Source organism: Microtus oregoni, unplaced genomic scaffold (genome assembly GCF_018167655.1).
Source record: "Microtus oregoni isolate MIOR12 unplaced genomic scaffold, Mior012 000036F_ref0000092, whole genome shotgun sequence".
Classification (NCBI taxonomy): Eukaryota; Metazoa; Chordata; class Mammalia; order Rodentia; family Cricetidae; genus Microtus; species Microtus oregoni.
In genome coordinates, this window is record NW_024543095.1 from 26,975,783 (window position 1) to 26,994,131 (window position 18,349).

The 18,349-nt window shown below is 41.8% G+C and overlaps 1 protein-coding gene across 2 annotated transcripts in view; it reads left to right on the plus strand.

Annotated features, from left to right (window-relative positions):
• LOC121432909 (growth hormone receptor-like) overlaps positions 1-18,349 on the plus strand; it is a 263,812-nt gene that overhangs the window by 183,326 nt on the left and 62,137 nt on the right. For both annotated transcript variants that reach the window (XM_041631091.1, XM_041631092.1), the window contains exon 3: positions 14,684-14,749. In XM_041631091.1, coding sequence (XP_041487025.1) covers positions 14,684-14,749 — 66 coding nt within the window. The remainder of the gene's footprint in view (positions 1-14,683; positions 14,750-18,349) is intronic.

The following is an 18,349-nucleotide window of genomic DNA, read 5'->3' on the forward strand; positions in this document are numbered from 1 at the left end:
CAGACAGAGAATGAAAAGTATGCTATATTGTCTGAAGCACGTGTTAAAGAGGAAATTGGAGAGAAGACAGTTTTTCCTAAAGAAACACCGAGCAAGAACACAGACTTAACTACAGACTGGTGTTGCTTGAGTCCATAGCAAAGGCATGGCAGATGTGGTGGTTTGAATTTCATTAGGCCCCATAAGCACATAGGAAATGGCACTTATTAGGAGGTGTGACTTTGTTGGAGTAGGTATGGCCTTGGGGGAGGAAGTATGTCACTGTAGAAGCTGACTTTGAGGTCTCATATATGCTCAAGTCATGCCCAGTATCTCGGTTCACTTCCTGTTGCCTGTGGGATCAAGATGTAGCTCCTTCTCAGCTTCTTCTCCAGCATCACATCTGCCTGCATGTCACTATGTCCCACCATGACAATAATGAACTGAACCTCTGAATGGAAGCTAACCCTAATTAAATGTTTTCCTTTGTAAGAGTTGCTGTTGCCATGATGTCTCTTCACAGCAATAGAAAGTCTAACTAGGAACCACAGGATAAAAATGGCACCTTAGAAAGAAGGCTAATGCAGCAGGAATTCAAAGAATGGGCTGGAATCCCTATACAGAGTGTAAATAACTGGAAGCTTGGAAGTAAGGAACAGGAGAGGAAATGGGCCCAGGAAAGACTGGTAAGAATGAAAGTAAGCAGGGAATGAGTCTAAAAACACTTCAAAGAATGAGTCAAATGTATGTGCTAACCCCTGGGGAGAAAAGGAGACATCAACAAGCCACAGACTTTAAGACAGAGTCAGAAAATAATGGTTATGCACCATTGCTAGACCATGGATGAAAGACACTACCTTCTCTGCTTAAATACAGATTTTATTAGTAAATGTGCTTTGTACATACTGATGGGTTCCGTGAAAGTGTTTACTTACAATTATATCACATTCTTTGATGCTATTTCTCTCTATTCTTTCTTTCCACTAGTGTTAAATTGCCAGTTGTTTGTACTTAAAGATTCTGCTTTTGCATCCAACTGACCAAATTAGCAAGCATCTCTCTAATTCAAACTTAAAAAAAATATCATAGCTTTTCTAGAAAAGTATTTACAGTTGTATCTTTAGAATGCATAATTTTTGGCTCTTAAAGGTGTTGCAGATAAGATAGTATGGACAAAATAGATGAGAACCTCATTACTATATGCTCCAAGGCGTCATTCATGTGTGTCTCCATCTCATAAATGTTTATGGATATCTGTCCCATATTAAAAAATGAATACTTTGGTTTTCAGACATTATATTCTGATAAAGAGAAGATAGGATACACACAACAAAAGTAAATAGTTAAAACACCTTAACACGAAGATAAATTAGGGCTGTGGAGAATATAAACATTAGAAGTGACTAGGAAAGTCTCTGAGGTTGTTTTGTAGGATCAAGTTTCCCTGGGAAGGTGTGGTTTGAGCCTAAACCTGAACTAGTAGCACAAAGGCCACTCACGAACTAGAAGTAGCAATAGCTAAAGATGGAATAAGCTTGGCACATTTAAAGGTTGGACCTAACACCATAAAGAGATTGGCACAGGAATGTAGAGCAGTAGACTGGGGCCCATTCTGGAATGCATCAGCCAAAAAGAGGGCTGATTACAAAAGCATAATTCAAGCTGACTCCAGTAGTAAGTGAATCAACTCATTCAAATAACTGAAACCAGAGGAGGGAGAGTCTAAAGGACTGTCTAAGTCGAGGTATTCAGATTCATTTCCTAAAAGCTGTTTTTCCTTTGACCTCTTGAGTGTATCAACTCGTTGGTGGAGGAAATGAGGTGCCAGGAGTTAGGGAAGGTGAAGAGAAAAAATGACACCGGTTTTGGTTTAGATGCCCAGGTGGATGGCAAAGGATCTGCAGAGATAATGCAGTACTGAGAAGGAACGTGTTCTGCCAGGGTACTTGGGTTTTGTGTTAGGATAGACACCAATCAGACATCACATGAAGAAATTGAAGAGACCGAGTGAGTCTAAAACTTAGTGGAGATAACTAAACTAAACATAGAAATTTGACTCCACCAAAAGCTAGGTGATATTAAAGCTGTTAGACATGAGGAGAGTCATTTTTTCAGGAGAAACAATAGCTGAAGTAGCAGAGAGAAGAGTTCCATGGCAGGTTAATACTTAAGGGACAGGTATAAGGGGAGGTCCAGGGAAGGAGACCATGAGGAGCAGTGGCCGAGGGGGGGGGCAGAAGGAAAGCCACCAATCGCGAACTGTGAAAGCTAAGCAAAGCTTCTATTTTTAGGGAGTAATCTCCTGGATGAGGTGCATCTGAATTGTCGAGAAATACAAAAATTGAAATGGCACCATTAGATTTAACAAGAGCCTGTTTCAAAGAGGAGAAGAGTCAGAAACGCAACTGAGGAAGATTCCGAAGAGAACGGAAACCTCTGAGTTAGAGACAACCATTCAAACAAGAACGTTAAAATTACCATGAGTGAAATTCTTTACAAGTCAAAAATAACATGTACTTTAGGCGCGAGTTGTGTTCTTTCGAAAACGCTCCTCTTTAGAAAGAGGAACAATGTAGTGTGATCCTTGTTTAAAATTATGCCGGTGTCCCGGGTGTTCTGCCTTCTACAGAGCTCTTTTTGCTGTGTGCTTACTTTCTCATAAGGGCATTAGGCAATTCAGATATTCCAGCTTAGGCTTAGAGGCTAATAGAAACTTCTTTTTTTTTCTTTTTTTTTTATTTAATTTATTTATTTATTAAAGATTTCTGCCTCCTCCCTGCCACCGCCTCCCATTTCCCTCCCCCTCCCCCGATCAAGTCCCCCCCCTCATCAGCTCGAAGAGCAATCAGTGTTCCCTGACCTGTGGGAAGTCCAAGGACCACCCACCTCCATCCAGGCCTAGTAAGGTGAGCATCCAAACTGTCTAGGCTTCCCCAAAGCCAGTACGTGCAGTAGGATCAAAAACCCATTGCCATTGTTCTTGAGTTCTCAGTAGTCCTCATTGTCCACTATGTTCAGCAAGTCCTGTTTTATCCCATGCTTTTTCAGACCCAGGCCAGCTGGCTTTAGTGGGTTCCCGATAGAACATCCCCATTGTCTCAGTGTGTGGGTGCACCCCTTGCGGTCCTGAGTTCCTTGCTCGTGTTCTCTTTCCTTCTGCTCCTGATTTGTACCTTGAGATTTCAGTCCGGTGCTCCAATGTGGGTCTCTGTCTCTGTCTCCTTTCATCGCCTAATGAAGGTTATATAAATAAGAAGGTGAATCCAAAGACAAACATATAGGCATTCTCCTGAATAATAGAAACTTCTTGATACTCCAGGAACAAGAGACTAGCGGCTTGGGCTACAACCTAGTGCTGGATGTTGACAGAAGAGAATGTGTTGAGATGAACTGACATCACTTATTGCCAAGTAAGGAGTTGAAAGTTCGGGAAAGGAAGGAGGAAATATGACACCATTGCAGTTTGACTGCAGATTATTTTAGTTGCTCTTCAGTTACATTAGCTGTGACCAGGAAATACGTATACAGTTTGATACATTTTTCCTACATTGAAATTATGGAGATCCTAAGCCATCCTTCACTCCCTCTAACCAAAAGTGTCTTTGTATGCCTTTAAGCTTGTATCCCCCGGAAAGTAGAGCACGATGCAAGTTCTTCAGGAGTTGCCCCTCACCCTCTATGTTCCCCTGCACCTTCTGGCCTCCATACAATGAAAACTCTGTTCTGAACTTGGCTAGCTGTTCCTTTACCCACACTGAACCAAGGAACATTTAAAACTATACACTGCCCTTGTCCTGCCAAAGCCTATGGGCAGGGTGCCTCCTCTAGGCTGACACAAAGACATATTGTGCCAGACACTGATGGCCAGAGAAGCCAGTCACATATGGATTATCAATAAGGCTTTTGATTTTGTTCATAGCATATCATCAACAAATGAAATGTCATTCAAACAAGGAAAACGAGACTCATGCTCTAGATTTTAACACTTTGTCTGCCTCAGAACTGCAAAGATATATAACTACTTTTCTATTTACTGTATTCCTTCCAGGAAGAAAATGGCCTAAAAAGAAAAAAAATAATAAGCCCAGTGTAATTTCACATTTAAATGACAGTTTGTGGTCTGACTGACTATTTTGATTTTAATTTTAATTGTTATCATAAAGTTAGATTTTTATTTAAGGCACAATACCATAAAGGATGCCAGAAGGTGCAAAAAGGAAAAAACCAAATTTAAAGAAAAGAACCTGGTCGCATCAGGCCCAGATGTATGCTCACAGTGTGCCATGACGTTGCCTTCCACTTACTTTGGGCAGAGTTTCCATTTTCTACTACAAGATCGTATGGCTGTCACTTCCCTCGAAGCCACAAAGCAGATTTTCAACAATTCCCTTCTAAAATTCGCATTCAGAAAATGAATGTAGATGTTGTAAATGTTTGAGAGAGGCTTTTTTTTTTTTAAGCTTTCTGTCATTTTGCTACAAGTATGACACAACTAGAAAACGTTCCGTTCCCACCCCAGCTAGAGAGATGGCTCAGGGGTTAAGGGCACCGCTTGCTCTTCTAGAGGACCTGGGTTCGATTCCCAGCATGCACATGGCTGCTCACAACCATCTGCAAATCCAGTCCCTGGGGATCCAACTCCCTCTGTGGCCACCTCAGGCACCAGGTGTACACATGGTACACAGATACACACGCAGGTAAAACAAACATGCAGGCAAAACGCGCATACACATAAAACAGAACCCATCCACTAAGGTGTTTGTTTCCTTTATAAGTAATAATAAGCAGACAATACAGACAGATCTTAATTTTAAAGAGGATATTAGAACAAAAGGTAGGATAGTTGTTGTGTTATAAATTTTGGTTGGTAGTCAACTATGTGCAGGGGTCAGAGAGGTTAAAATATGGTTCTTTCAATGGGCTGAAATGCCATCTAGGGGGTAAGAATACATGCAGGGGCAGATGAAACAATGCAAGCAACAGCACAGAACAGCGCCCGTGCTGCTGATGAATGGCACGGATCTTAATAGTATTCATTCACGGTATCAAACTCAGCATGCGCCTGGATTTCGGCTGAGCGCTTACACTTCGTCTTCTCATAAATGAGAATTGTCTCTGATCGTTTCATTCTAGGGAAAGCAAGGTAGATAACAGAAGGTAGGCAAAGACCTAAAGCCAGGAGTGCACTTTACAACAATTAAATTCCTTGGTCTTGACCTCAGGATACTTCTAGAGAAACAGAGAGAAGAGCATCTTGGGACCCGTGTTAATCACCTCACTCCCTTTGTGTGCCTACTAGGTATTCAGTAAGTATATGTTGGACACACATGCTCCACTGGTCTGTGTCTGCATCCCAAGCAAAGTGCCCAGCCTGAAAGGACTTAATTAAAACCATAACCACATGGCCTTGAGCTCATTCCCAGCGTCTCCCATTTCACAACTGCTGCAGTAAAGAACTGAAGCGGGATGCTCACACTGCAGTGGGAGTCTGAAGTAATAAGGGCGGCGGCGGGGCTGCGTCCCCAACACCCCAGCCGCCTGCCCGGCTAACTTATGCCCCGAAATAATTACACGGACACTGTATTCTTTTAAACACTGCTTGGCCCATTCTCTTCTAGGCTAATTCTCACATATTAATTTAGCCCATTTCTAATCATCTGTGTGTAGCACCCCAAGGTGCGCTTACCGGGGAGATTCTAGCCTAGTCCATCCTGGGTCGGAGCTTCATCCCGGGAGCGGGGCATGGCGTCTCTCTCTGAGGTGTCTGCTCCCGAGAGAGCTGTGGAGTCTCTGAGCTCACTTCCTCTTCCTCCCAGCGTTCTGTTCTGTTTACTCCTATCACCTTATCCTCTAACAAATAAAATGGGCCAACGCAGTTCCTTTATTAGCCAATGACCTTCCTCCATCAGGAGTCTGTCTGAGTTTGATCTCGTTGGGGTCCTTTTCATGGACGCTGATGTATTTAATTGTCCACAAAGCCTCCGTCTGGCTGCATGCAGACCTGGCCTCCGGCATCTCTGCAACCACAAGTACTGTCCTCCCATCACCCCCTCTGCTCCTGTCACACAATCCTCTGCTATCTCCCCTGATCCATTTCAGGACCTATATATTTCCTAGGCCTGGAAGGTTGTCTCACAAAATATCCGTGGCTCATTACCAGACTATGATCTGTGGTGGGGTTTTTGTCTGTGTGTTACTATTCTGAACCCCAACCTGGAATGATATTACATACCTGTTTGCTTCTCTCCTTAACCCCCCACCGCACGTGCACCGAAGCATGGGTCCAAAGCAGCTGAATCCCATCTGCTGTCTACCATGGTGCCCCCAGCATCTGAGGACAGAGGCCAACACCCTGAGCCCCCTTCACGGCAATCCTAGCTCAGCAACGCTTTCTCTAGCTCAGAAATATCTATTTCCCAAGGGAACGGGAGCTTGTTTGAGAACATCTGGGAAGAAATTGACAAGCAGAGCCTAGAAACCAGAGAAAAGGTGGCAGCAACCCAGACGAACCTGTTTATGAAAGATGACCGTGCCCAGAGTGGGAAAGACACACCTAAAAACCTCTGCCAAAGTATATTCTTTCTTAAGACAGCCTTGACAAACTGGGCTTCTGCTTGTCTCTGGGGCTGAACAAGAAGATCCACTCATCTGTCAATCATTTTCCAGGAACCAAGAGTTGCCACTGCAAACACGCAAGGATCTGGCACCTCGGTGTTGTAAGACCACTGCTCTAAGGGAAATCCATCCATCCCCACCAATAAAAGGGGTAAAGAGGGTTAGCAGACCAGTTACTATGTCTTCCCTTCCCTTTGAAAGCCTGGGATAGTAACGTGGGATGAAATCTCATGAAAGCTAGTTGAAATATGCTCTTGCCCCAGACATAACTGCTCATGACCCGAATTTATTACAAGACCTAATGACAAACTTTATATAATTCCTTTTTTGTGTAGGCTGAGACTTCAGAGACCATAAAATAGATGGTAAATTCAGAACACTAACCAAGTCACAATGCCTTGCAGCATGTCCTGACCCTGAGAACACTCAATAAATGTGTGACTATGTACTACACACTCATGCTATTTAAAGAATTGCACAGGGGCTATGACAGACCAAAGGGGGAATGAGGATGAGACACGTGAGACAGTCTTCATCTTCAGTCTGTGAGGGGTGTTTTTATTGGACAAGTCTGATAACTAAAATATAAGAAATACTTTATTTATACTTTAATAAAGTATAAGCAAATGCCATAGTCCGGATGATTTTTTTAAGTGTTGTGGAAATACAAAAAATAAAGAGATTGCATTCCAACTGAAACAAACAAGTCTTCTTAGAGGAGAAGATAATCACACTGATACTGAAAAGTAGGTGGAATTTGCCCAGCATTCAACAGAAGTGGGCCCTAACATGCATCCAGTTCCAGTTTTCATTGTGTAAATATCCCCACTCTGGATGACTTCAAGTTAAAGACATGATGTCACTGAACACAGAGCTGGGGAGGGCCACTGTCCATGAGTCACCAGCTTAATTAACTGAGGTTTCCGCTTAATTAAATCAGCCTTTCTCTGCCATTTGCAGTGGATGAATTAACATGTACTAGAAGTATCTCAGACACCACTGAAAACAAGGACCGCTCTGTCCTCCACACACTTCAGAGCAATTTCATCGTATTCCCTTGGTTTGTTTTTCTGATCGCATTTCACTGACTGTCCTTCCAGGGGTTGATCTTGGCCCAGCGCCAACTTGTGATTCCCTTTGTTGCTTTCTGCATGGCTGTGATTGATCTGGGTTCCTGTTATTATGTGGCATAACTCTTTGCTTGTTTCTGTGGCCTAGGGTTCACACTCCTGCTGCTCTTCATAATGAAAAGCAGCTTTGGAGGCGACACAGCTGGGTAGGATGCTCCCTAGCTCTTGGTGGCCACAGAAAGGGAAAACCAGGGAAATTGCAAGGGGGCTTTTCGTAAGGAAAATGAATGCTGGACCTCACCTAGCCCATAGCTCCCTTCTACAAAGTTTCCTTGAAATTTCTCTGATTGCAAGGTGGTTACTCTTTATTTTACTTGTGGAAAACACGAGAGAGAGAGAGAGAGAGAGAGAGAGAGAGAGAGAGAGAGAGAGAGGGAGGGAAAGAGGTGCGTATGCAAATGCACACACACATACCACCACTGCCGCTAATGTGCTTTTCAAAATTACCTGTACTGTATAATACAACAAGCTGTAGTTGAAACATCAGACTCCAGTATCTGCCTTTAATTGCAAGCAGATGTCCTTGGTTCGTGCAGAAGCTGTATCGGGGGGATGTTTATGAACTCCCCAACCAGAGCACTAAAGACAGGAAAAGGGCTACTTGATAGCTTGAAGTTAGACAGGAAACTTTCCCATTAGTCCCTTCTATGGGAGATAAATCCCAATCCCGGGAGAATGAAGGTTGGGTTCTGGTTTCCTGCCAGCCCAGTCAGTCACAGAATACACATAAAGCAAAGTGACTGCCGTGGACATATGCAAGCCCATGCATCTTTTCCCTCCTCTACTTTCTCTTCCAAATGTGTTCTGTAGTATCTGGCTATCTAGTAGCTTTCTTTGTTTTTCTGTTATGAAACTACAATGTTGCTTCAAGCCTGCTTCTTTAGTCTGTTTAACTCTCTGTCCCCTGCAATGGGCCCTATGGCTTACTGCCGAAGTACTGAAGAGATATGTGGCTTCATGGAGTCGTGGAGATGTCATAGCATCCTTGCAAAAGGCTTTGGTCCGGATTACACGTGATTCTTCACAGTTGCCAACAACCATGATGAATGCATACAAGATAATGCACTTTAATTCAGAGAAACTATGTGTGGGAAGTCAATTAATTTAATGAGCTACAAAGGGGAAGAAATTCTAGCTTAAACCATGATGGGGTTTGGGGTACCAAGGGACCAAGAGGGAAACCGTAGCCGTAGAATCTGCCTGGTACCACCTGCTTCCAGTGATAGGGAGGAGGCCTGGCTCAGAGGGGGCCACACACCTTATCTGGTTCCTCATAAACCAACTCCTGAGGGCATTTCTGCTCAAATGTTCATCAACCCGGCCCTATCAATGTGCCTTCTAGAATTTCTGAAGCATTCGTATAAGTCAGTGTACTCATTTATCAAATTCCTTCTAATGAGCACAGGCTGGGGCATAGCATAGGGGCGGGACCTGTAGAGTTTCCCAGTGCATCTTGTCACACGATTTCCTTGAAGTGGAGAGGGTGAGAGGAAATGATAAACATTGTCATAGGACTTTGTCTTGCCCATGCTGACCAGTGCCTCTGGGATTCTATAAATCAGTGCCTTGGCCTATAGATGTCATAAATGCCATAACCATTGTGATGACTCAGCAAGTTTGGGAAAGAGTAGAGGAAGTAAAATTAGTGTCTAGCCCCCATTCAAATATAAACTCTAATCTATAATTGCTAAGACCAGATATTAACTTCCTGATTTAAATAACTCAGAGATCTACTCCCTCACTTAGCATGTATAACTTCTAATACCTTTACAGACAGTTGTAGTTAGAGTTAAGTGAGGGGAAAAAAATCATAAAAACCCAGTGCCTGGTATGGTGCTTAAGTGCATTTTAAGCATATGAGAAATTTGGAATTTTAATAGTGCCTTGCACTTTTAATATTCTCATCACATCAACCTCTTCAGGGTCGCGGGGTGGACTGAGACATTGTCCAGACAGAGAATTTGATAGTGAGCCTCTTGCAAGTGCAAACGGGAAGGAGAGAAGTACTCATTTGGCAATGGGGGTTATAATTTGACAAAGAAGAAAAGAGAGGCAGGCATGGGTCTGAAGGGTTTCAGAGGTTGAGATATAAGAATGAAAATTTTATAGACTATTGTTAAGAATAAACAGGCTTCATAAAAATGCAAAAGTCCTCAACAAGTTTGATAGTTTCCGAATGGAGATCCTACTTCTAGAGTGTTTGATTCCTTTGTGGCCCCACACAAACATTTAAAGCATCTGTAGTTTTACAAATTGCATTAGTCTCCTAGGCAGCACCTCCTGTGCTCCTAACAGCTCGTAAAGCAATTAAAGCGATAATCCTGACCCTGAGGAGTTCATTGTGTACCCTTGAACACTAGCAAACAGGCCAAGGCAGCGAGGGATGGAAGCATAGTATCGACAGCTGGACAGCTGCTGCGGGGAGAACAATTTACTTGCCCAAGGGAGGAAGCAAACCCTCTCAAGGGACATCTTGAGGGTTTCATAACAGTTACAGCATCATCATTAGCTTTAGCATATATTAGCAGTAACGCAATAGTTCTCATTACTCAGAGCTTACTTTGTAGTAGGCACCCTGTGTCCTGCTGTGCATGGATTGAATTCCGTCATTGTATAAAAGGGTTATCATACGAGGTACTGTGCTTCCCTTACTGTGTCTCCACCATTCTTGGGGGACTGGTTATAATTGCCGTTCTTATACAAGTGGCAAATTACAGTACTTGCCAGAACCTTAATCCTCCTACTTTTGCTCCCTTAATAATACTAGAACTAGGATGGAGTGTGTTTCCTCTCAGACTGAATTGCTCACCTAAATGAATTTCTATCCTATACTCCACTGATACCACATCCTCAAAGTCCTTTAGGGAGGGAAAATCTACTAACAAAATGTAAGCAGAGTGCTTGGGCTTATGGCTGCATACTGTCCTGAAGAAAGTGTCAGAACTCAAGTTCCAATAGAAAGGCAATGCCAGGTTGTCCGTGGGAAAGGGCATGCTCCACTGTGACGCCAGTGCCTACTAATAAGAAGGAAAACAATCGTAACAGGAAGACTAACATTTAGTAACCACTTGAAGAAAATTATTTGTATGTAGGAGTTGGTTTAACCCCTTACACGTAAACAGAAAGACTCCTGTTTCACAGGCATAAACAGAGGTCCAGATGCATGCTTCATTTGAAAAGTACAAGCAGAGAACATACAGTAGAGAAGGTTCCTAGTGGGAACCTGTTCTTGAACAAGTCCAGCAGGAGGCGCTCAACCTCAAAACACAAGAAATTCGTAGCTCCCTAGTGATTGCAGAATCACAATGTCTTTCAGCAAGATCATTCCCAAGGTGTGCCTGATTCTATCCCCAACCCAACATATCTCAACTCACATATTCAGTCCATGGCCAGTGCATTACAGTTCTATATTTATAGGTTATGTCTTTGCCACAGCACACTTTTGAAGTAGTGCTCTTGACTCAATTGCATTTGTCCTTTGTCACCATTGCTTATTGTCCTAAGCTCGTAAGCTGTCTCATTTTTCGCCGTATTGCACCCCATGTCCTTGGACACTCCTTTTACATATTCCTGACCCCCAAAAAAAGGAAGGAAGGAAGGAGGGAAGGAGGGAAGGAGGGAAGGAAGGAAGGAAGGAAGGAGAAAGAGAGAGACAGAGAAGGAAGGAAGGAAGGAAGGAAGGAAGAAAGGAGAAAAAGAAAGGAGAAAAAAGAAAGCTACCATGGGCTTGTTGAGGCCAGGAGCTGTTGTTAGTTCCTTCATTTTAAAAATTCCAGTACCTAAAGGTCCCTATAAAATGTTTATTGATCCCATTGAGTTAGATAATAAGTTAAATCCCTGCAGATCATAACCAAACCCCTGTGTGGTCGCCTCATTAATCGCTATGACTGTCAGAGTTGTGGTCTCTGCTTATGCTCTTCCTTTTGTTTACCTTTCCCTGACTGGTCAGAGGCACTGGGTACATGACTTTGACACTAATTAAATTGATGGGTAAGCGTGATACTTGCATTTGCTAAGGCAGCATGGTTTGTGCTCCATTTGTAACCAGCATCCACTTGGCACTGGCAGAAGTCTGTGGTCTGTCCACTGGAAGGTCACTTGTTCTTTTTATATTTCGATTCGCTGCATGGTTTAGAGTGTGTTGGCTCAGTAAAGCTTTTGCTTGATGAGAATGTCACTTAGTGTACCACAGAGAAGGAAACACCAGATGTCTCTGTGAGAAGTCAGGGAGTCCAAGGCTCCCCAAGATTTTCCAGAACAGCCGTTTGGCTCAGACCCTACTTGTGGCCTCAGGACTGACCTGCACATTCTGCTCCAATCATCTTCTTAGGAAACCTGTCAACATTGCTGCTAAGAACTGGACTTAATGATATTGTCATAAAAGACAGTTTTTACTTTCTGCTCATATTAAAACTTGATGCTTAGTACAGTGTATATTCTGGGAAATATATGCTGCCTGCTTTTATTTTAAATATTTGTTGCAATCAGTTATGGGAGTAATAAATAAGTTCAATAAATGAAAAACTATAAAATTTCAAGAGTAAATAGGAACATTGAAAACCAATAGACATGCAATTTAAAATAGTATAATAACAGTTTAAAATTGATTGATTCACCAGAGAAAATCCAAATCTTTCTTTTAGTATTTTCAGTGATAATGCCCAGATACCCGCCAGAAATTCTACTCATATTAGAATTCTGTATTCGAAAGAAGCCTTCACTCTATCTATTAGATTTTACATTATTTCAGCAAACACAATGGCTGCTTCTTACCAGCCAGATAAGTGGGGAGAGGTCATGAAAACATTCAACAGAAAGGACCTCAAGAAGCAGGTGGCCCAAACTCACCAGGCCTGAAGTTCAGAGCGATGGGAGTGTGCAGTCTCGCTGCCCACTTGATCTTTGTTTTCTTTTTGTTTCCTGTGTTTTATGAGAGACAAAGTTCTCAGTGTGTGGCCTTTTATTTAAGCACTAAGACAATATTATCAGTTGTCTGAGAGGATACAGGAAAAACAAACACAGTGTGTCTGACTACACCCTTGAAAGCAGAATTCTTTGGTGCCCTTTGGTCACCAAGATGTTATGTGTGAGAACACACTTGGCTAATACTTAGGGGAGAGGGACCATCCTATAGAACGTGAAGGTACTGTCACCTCCCATAGGTTGACATCTCAGTCCCACAAAACTGTCTCCCACTTCAGATAACCAATGTGTGGAATATGCTATACTTCTGAAAGACTTCTTAGCTATCAATTATAAATATGCTATAGTTCTGAAAGACTTTTCAGCTAAAAAGTACAGTTCCCGTGACTTTTTGATTAGATTTGAAGAATTTGCTACCCTAGCTCACAGAACTCAGACAAGCATTAATTAATTAATGATTTTAGTTTATTACTGGGGGTCTCACAAAGGATACAGATGATGAGGTATTATGTGAATAAGCTTCTGCTACTGCAACAAGTACCTGAAACAATCAACTTACACAGAGAAAAGGTCTTCCTTTAACCCACAGCTTTGGAGTTTTCATACCATCAGTAGCTGGCCCCACTGCTTTGGGGCCTATGAAATGGAGGATGCTTTAGCAGCATGTGGAGAGACTATTTTACCTCAGGACTGGGAAAGGGCTAAGTGTCCAGCATCCATTCTAAATCCACTCTTCCCCCAGTGATGGGAAGACCTCCCAACTCACCTCAGCTCCTGAATTCCCACTGCCTCCAACTAGTGTCAGTCTGAGAAGCAAAGTTTTTATGCATGGGCCCTTGAAGGATGATTCACATCCACACTGTAGCATATGAAGAATGTGAGATAGGGCTGAGGAAGCCCCCGTGTCCTCTAGCCATCTCTAGGTTGTCTGCTAACTGAAGCTTCCTAAACTCAGACCTTTAATTATTTTCTTTTTTCTTTTCTTTCATTCCTTCTTTTTTCTTAAATGCTGCATTCTTTGGCTACATTTATTTTTTTTCTCTTTTTTCTTTTCTTCACCCTGGCTACATTTATTAAACCACTGCCCATTGATGATGAACTTATTAAACCACTGTCCATTGGATGAACCGCCATCCAAAAGGCTTCAGATAACACTGGAAAAAATATGTCAGTTCTATAATCATGCCTTGATTTTTCCTGTGCCGGTTCCCACACTAAGGAAGGAAGTCCCCAGCCACCAGTCAACCATTGACCTATGAGAAAACTCATCACTGAGTATTGCAAATATTTTTAAGAATTTATATTTTTAGTAGAAAGACTAAATGTCAATTTAGCCATATCATGGGTAGTTTCCCTGGATTTTATTTAAATCTCAGTGTTTGGTGTGCCCTGGTGGTATCAACAAATTATCTATCCAGTCCTATTGCACTATTTTCCACCAAGACCAGACAGCAGTGCATTCCTTTTGTAGCTGAGCACTTGCAAAGCAACCCAGCTAGAAAGATGTCCCTGCTAACCACTTTCCATTTTTGCCTACTTTCCGTGCATCCTGCTCCTAGCTGCATGCATTATAATGACTGACTTACTGCCCAATTTTTTCCTTCAAAAAACTCCAGTGTCTCCCTTTTTCAATTGTGTACTTCTCTTTTCCCAGTGCCTAAGAATGTTCACGCTTATATTATATCCAAAAATAAACATTTTTTTACTTTAGTTTTTGTGATTTTAAAAAATAAAAATAAACTTGTGTTCCCCATCATATGCACAAGGGGAAAGCGGAGTTTGGACTGGAGTGATAGATGCAGGTATTGTTTTCATTGCTCTCTGTTGTGTCTGGGCATGGGACCAGAAGTAACGGCAACCAAAAGGCTTCCATTTGCTCTGCCTTTACAAGCTCTTCTCAGTACACAGAGACAATTTTAATTTTCATGGGAGTTTTTGCATGGGAGCTGGTTATTCAAAAAGGACGCTGTAACAGGGTCACAGCAGATGGTGTTTCTACAAGGTTGACTAATGATTTTCTTCTCTTTCTTTTCCAGTTACACCAGTTACTCTTGGCAGAGCTTCTCCAATTCTGCAAAGAATTATTCCAGACCTGGGGACAAGTAAGAATTCCTGTCGTTTTACTAACTTGCTCTGATGGCTTCCATGTGTTAATATAATTCAAGCAGCTACCCTTTCTCTATTGGGGATACTGGTAACAGGAAAAGTGACAGAATTAAAATTTTATAGGCAAAAAATATTTTTCAGGATTTATCTTTCACTTTCTCTATGGAGCTCTTTCTTCATTTTTCCGTTTTGCTTATGCTTACATGCTAAGTGTGGCCAAGCTTACAGAGAGGAAAGGATTTATTGTGAATCAGTAGCAATTTGTTGAATTTAGAAAATTGCCTTGTTTTACAAATCCTTTTGTAACATTATTATTGTTATTTGGAAGTATTATATAATGTTAGCATTGGCAAAAGATAGAATTTGTCTCTCCAACTAAATTTCCTTGTACCTCAAAATGCTGTCTTCATACAAACGATCTATTCTCTTTTAAATGCTACCACATACCCCCTTGTGTCTTTTGATGATCTCCTCTTTATCCACAAGCTTGAACTCCATCTTCAACTCATGGGAAAGGTTCCACAAATTCTCTAGTCCCAGTTTTCCTACCTTCTGTTCTACCATGGAACTTTGCCCATTGTTCCATGATACCATTTACCTCCTGTAATTCTGATTCTTTATGCCCTGTGCGCACCAACCATCACGCCAGGATCACACTAAGCATTCAAGAGATTTTGCAGCACCAATTTTAAGGTCGTTTCTATCTAGTTTAGTATGTTTATTAAGGTAGTCTAGAAGAACAGAACCAAATATATGAGTATATATATAATATTCATAATAAACAGTGAAGGTTTTATCACTGGCATGAGTCCACATCAGAAGATTGAAGAAGATGAAAGTAATGTCCAGCACAGATTATAATAGCAACGACAGCATTCACGCATAGCAAGTGGGGCCTGACACATACTGTTCTCTTCTCCTTCCAGCTTTGTTCCACTGGGGCCCCCACCCTCTTGGGAAGTACTACCCACTTTCAGGAAAGTACTTTCTTCCTTATCTGCTGTCGCACACGTCAGTCTTCTCTATGCACCTTGTACACGCTCCTGGATGTGTATTCTGCTCTCATGTACCTCACTCTGCTCAAGTTAAGGTTCACAATGAGCCACCGCAACCTCCATATTTCCATTCCTGGCATCCTCACATGATCATTTCCCCTTTGCCAGAATTTCCTCTTTCCTCCTGGTATGGAACAGTCCATCATGAATTTTTGTGTGTGCTTTAGGCATGGTTTTAAATATTACTCTATACAAAACTTTTCCTAGTCTTCCCAAATATATACATGCTTCATCTTGGAATCTCTGTGATTCTCTTTCTCTAAAAGAGAAGTAATATAATGCAGTTTAAGAACTTACTCTTTGAAGTGGACAATGTGGTCTTAAGTCCCTCATCTGTGGCTTATGTCTTACATGATTATGTCCATTCATTGCTTCTCTGTGCCTTGTGTCTCTCTTTAGGTATTATAATGACATTTTTTATCTTATTAATGTGTTGCTTGAGGATTTCATACATGAACATGTTATATTTTAATTAAATCTATTCCCTCCCCTCTAGCTCCTGGTGTACTCTCCCAACCACCACTCTTCCCTGCCAGGTTCATGTACTGTCTTTGAAACTCCATGTCCTCTTAGCAGTGCCAGTATGTGCATGGCTGTAGTTCATCCACTGGAACATGGGCAGCCTATCAGGGATGCATCTGAGGAAAACTAACTCTTCTTCCAGCAGCCACCAGTTGCCAGAGGCTTCTCAGATAGTATAGGACTTCATGAGCCCTTCCCCATCCCATGCTGGAACTGTGTCTGCCTTGATCTTGTCCAGGCCTTGTGCATGTCGTCATACATGTTGTGAGTTCATGTGTGCAACAGCCATAACATGTCTGCCCAAAACACAGTGTTTTCCTGCAGTCATTCTCTACCTCTTGCTCTAACAATCTTTCCACCTCCTCTTGCTTCTGCCGAAATCTCTGATCCCTCGATGTTGGGATAGGATACAGATGTCTCTTTAGAATGGAGCACTTCACAGTCTCCTATCCTCTGCACACTGGCTTGACGTGCATTTCTGTACTAACCACCATCTACTGCTGAAAGAGGCTTCTCCAATGAGGCTTGAGAGCTGCTGTAATCTACAGATATAAAGACAAGTGTATAGAGCCATTTAATTCCAGGTCCATTTTGCAGAAATGCCTCTAAATGGAGATTTGATAATAGCCAACCCAGAAAATTCTTATAAGACTATATTTAAGCTCAAGTCCTTAGACCCTTTCTAAACTTTTATGGTATGTAGTGTACACTCTGGTGGCTCTTATTTTAGTCCAACATACATCAGATTGAACACTGTGCAACTATCTCCAATCAACTCTACTGTATGTGATAAGATCATCATTGGCTCAGCCTAATATAAACTTTTATGCATTTTCTATCCCCTACTAGTAAACTGTACCATCCTAAGATGGTTGTATCTTATAAATCCTTGTATCTTATAGTTCCTGTAAGAATTTAGAACATGCAGAGATTTTAGTAAATGGTTGAATTTTACACTTGAAAGAAATGTAGACAAAATGGTTCCCCAAATGCTTATGTCCTCACTCGCTGCTTCAATTTCCGTCATGTCCTTCACTGGTCATTCCTAAACAAGGAGGAATGCACGTAAGGGTAGACATTTATCTCATCCATTGCTAAGTGCACTTAAATCTTTCCTAAAAGCCTTCCGCTGGTCTCTAAAATCGGGTAGTGGAGCTAGAAGCACAGTCAGGTGTTGGTGCATGTTACAAAAGATCTCTATGGAATCATTTTTGTATCCGGACATCACCTCAGCTCCTGCTTCCAGTCCATCACTGCCCCAGCAAACGCGAACTACCCTCTCGGCTTCAAGCACTGCTTTTTATTGAATAATTTCAACGTTCAGAACTCGTTGCTTTTACCTGCAAATGAAAATTTAGCTCCCTCCAAAAGAGTCTCACTGGGGACCAGGCTACTCTTAGGGTTGGCTGCATGCCCAGCCATAGATAGACGGCCAACAGGAAACAAACGCAGAGGCGCTTTGAAGTTTTTGTTCATAATGTTCTGTCAGGGCATTTCCTCTTTTTTTTTAATTTTATCTTTTTTATTATTTATATCTTTTCTTCTCTCTTTTTAATGTATAGGCCCTTTGTGGGTATATTATGGTTCCCAGTTTAGTATTTTTATGGGATTCCTGAGTGTTTGAACAATTTTTTCTCTGTGTCTATATCTGTTTCTTGAGCCTTTTCCTGGGCTCCTTTACTCCTGTTTGTTTGATTTGTACTATTCTGGTGTGTGAGTTTTTGTTTTATTTTATTCTATTATTATCCCTGCGAAGCTTATTTGTTTCCTAATGAAAGACAGAGAGGGGATGGATTCAGGTGGGAGTGGAGAGGAACTGCAAGCAGTAAAGAGAGTAATAAAGAGAATAGTAAAGTAGCAAATATGTAGCCAGGACATATTATGTGAGAAAAGAAATATTTTTAATAAAAGGAAAAAATACCCTCATTGCCTGACAGTAGAGCTAAATGAGGTACAGAATAAAGGAAGTGCAGCTCTGCCCAGTGTGTATTATACAGCATTCCTGTGTTCCAAGGTACT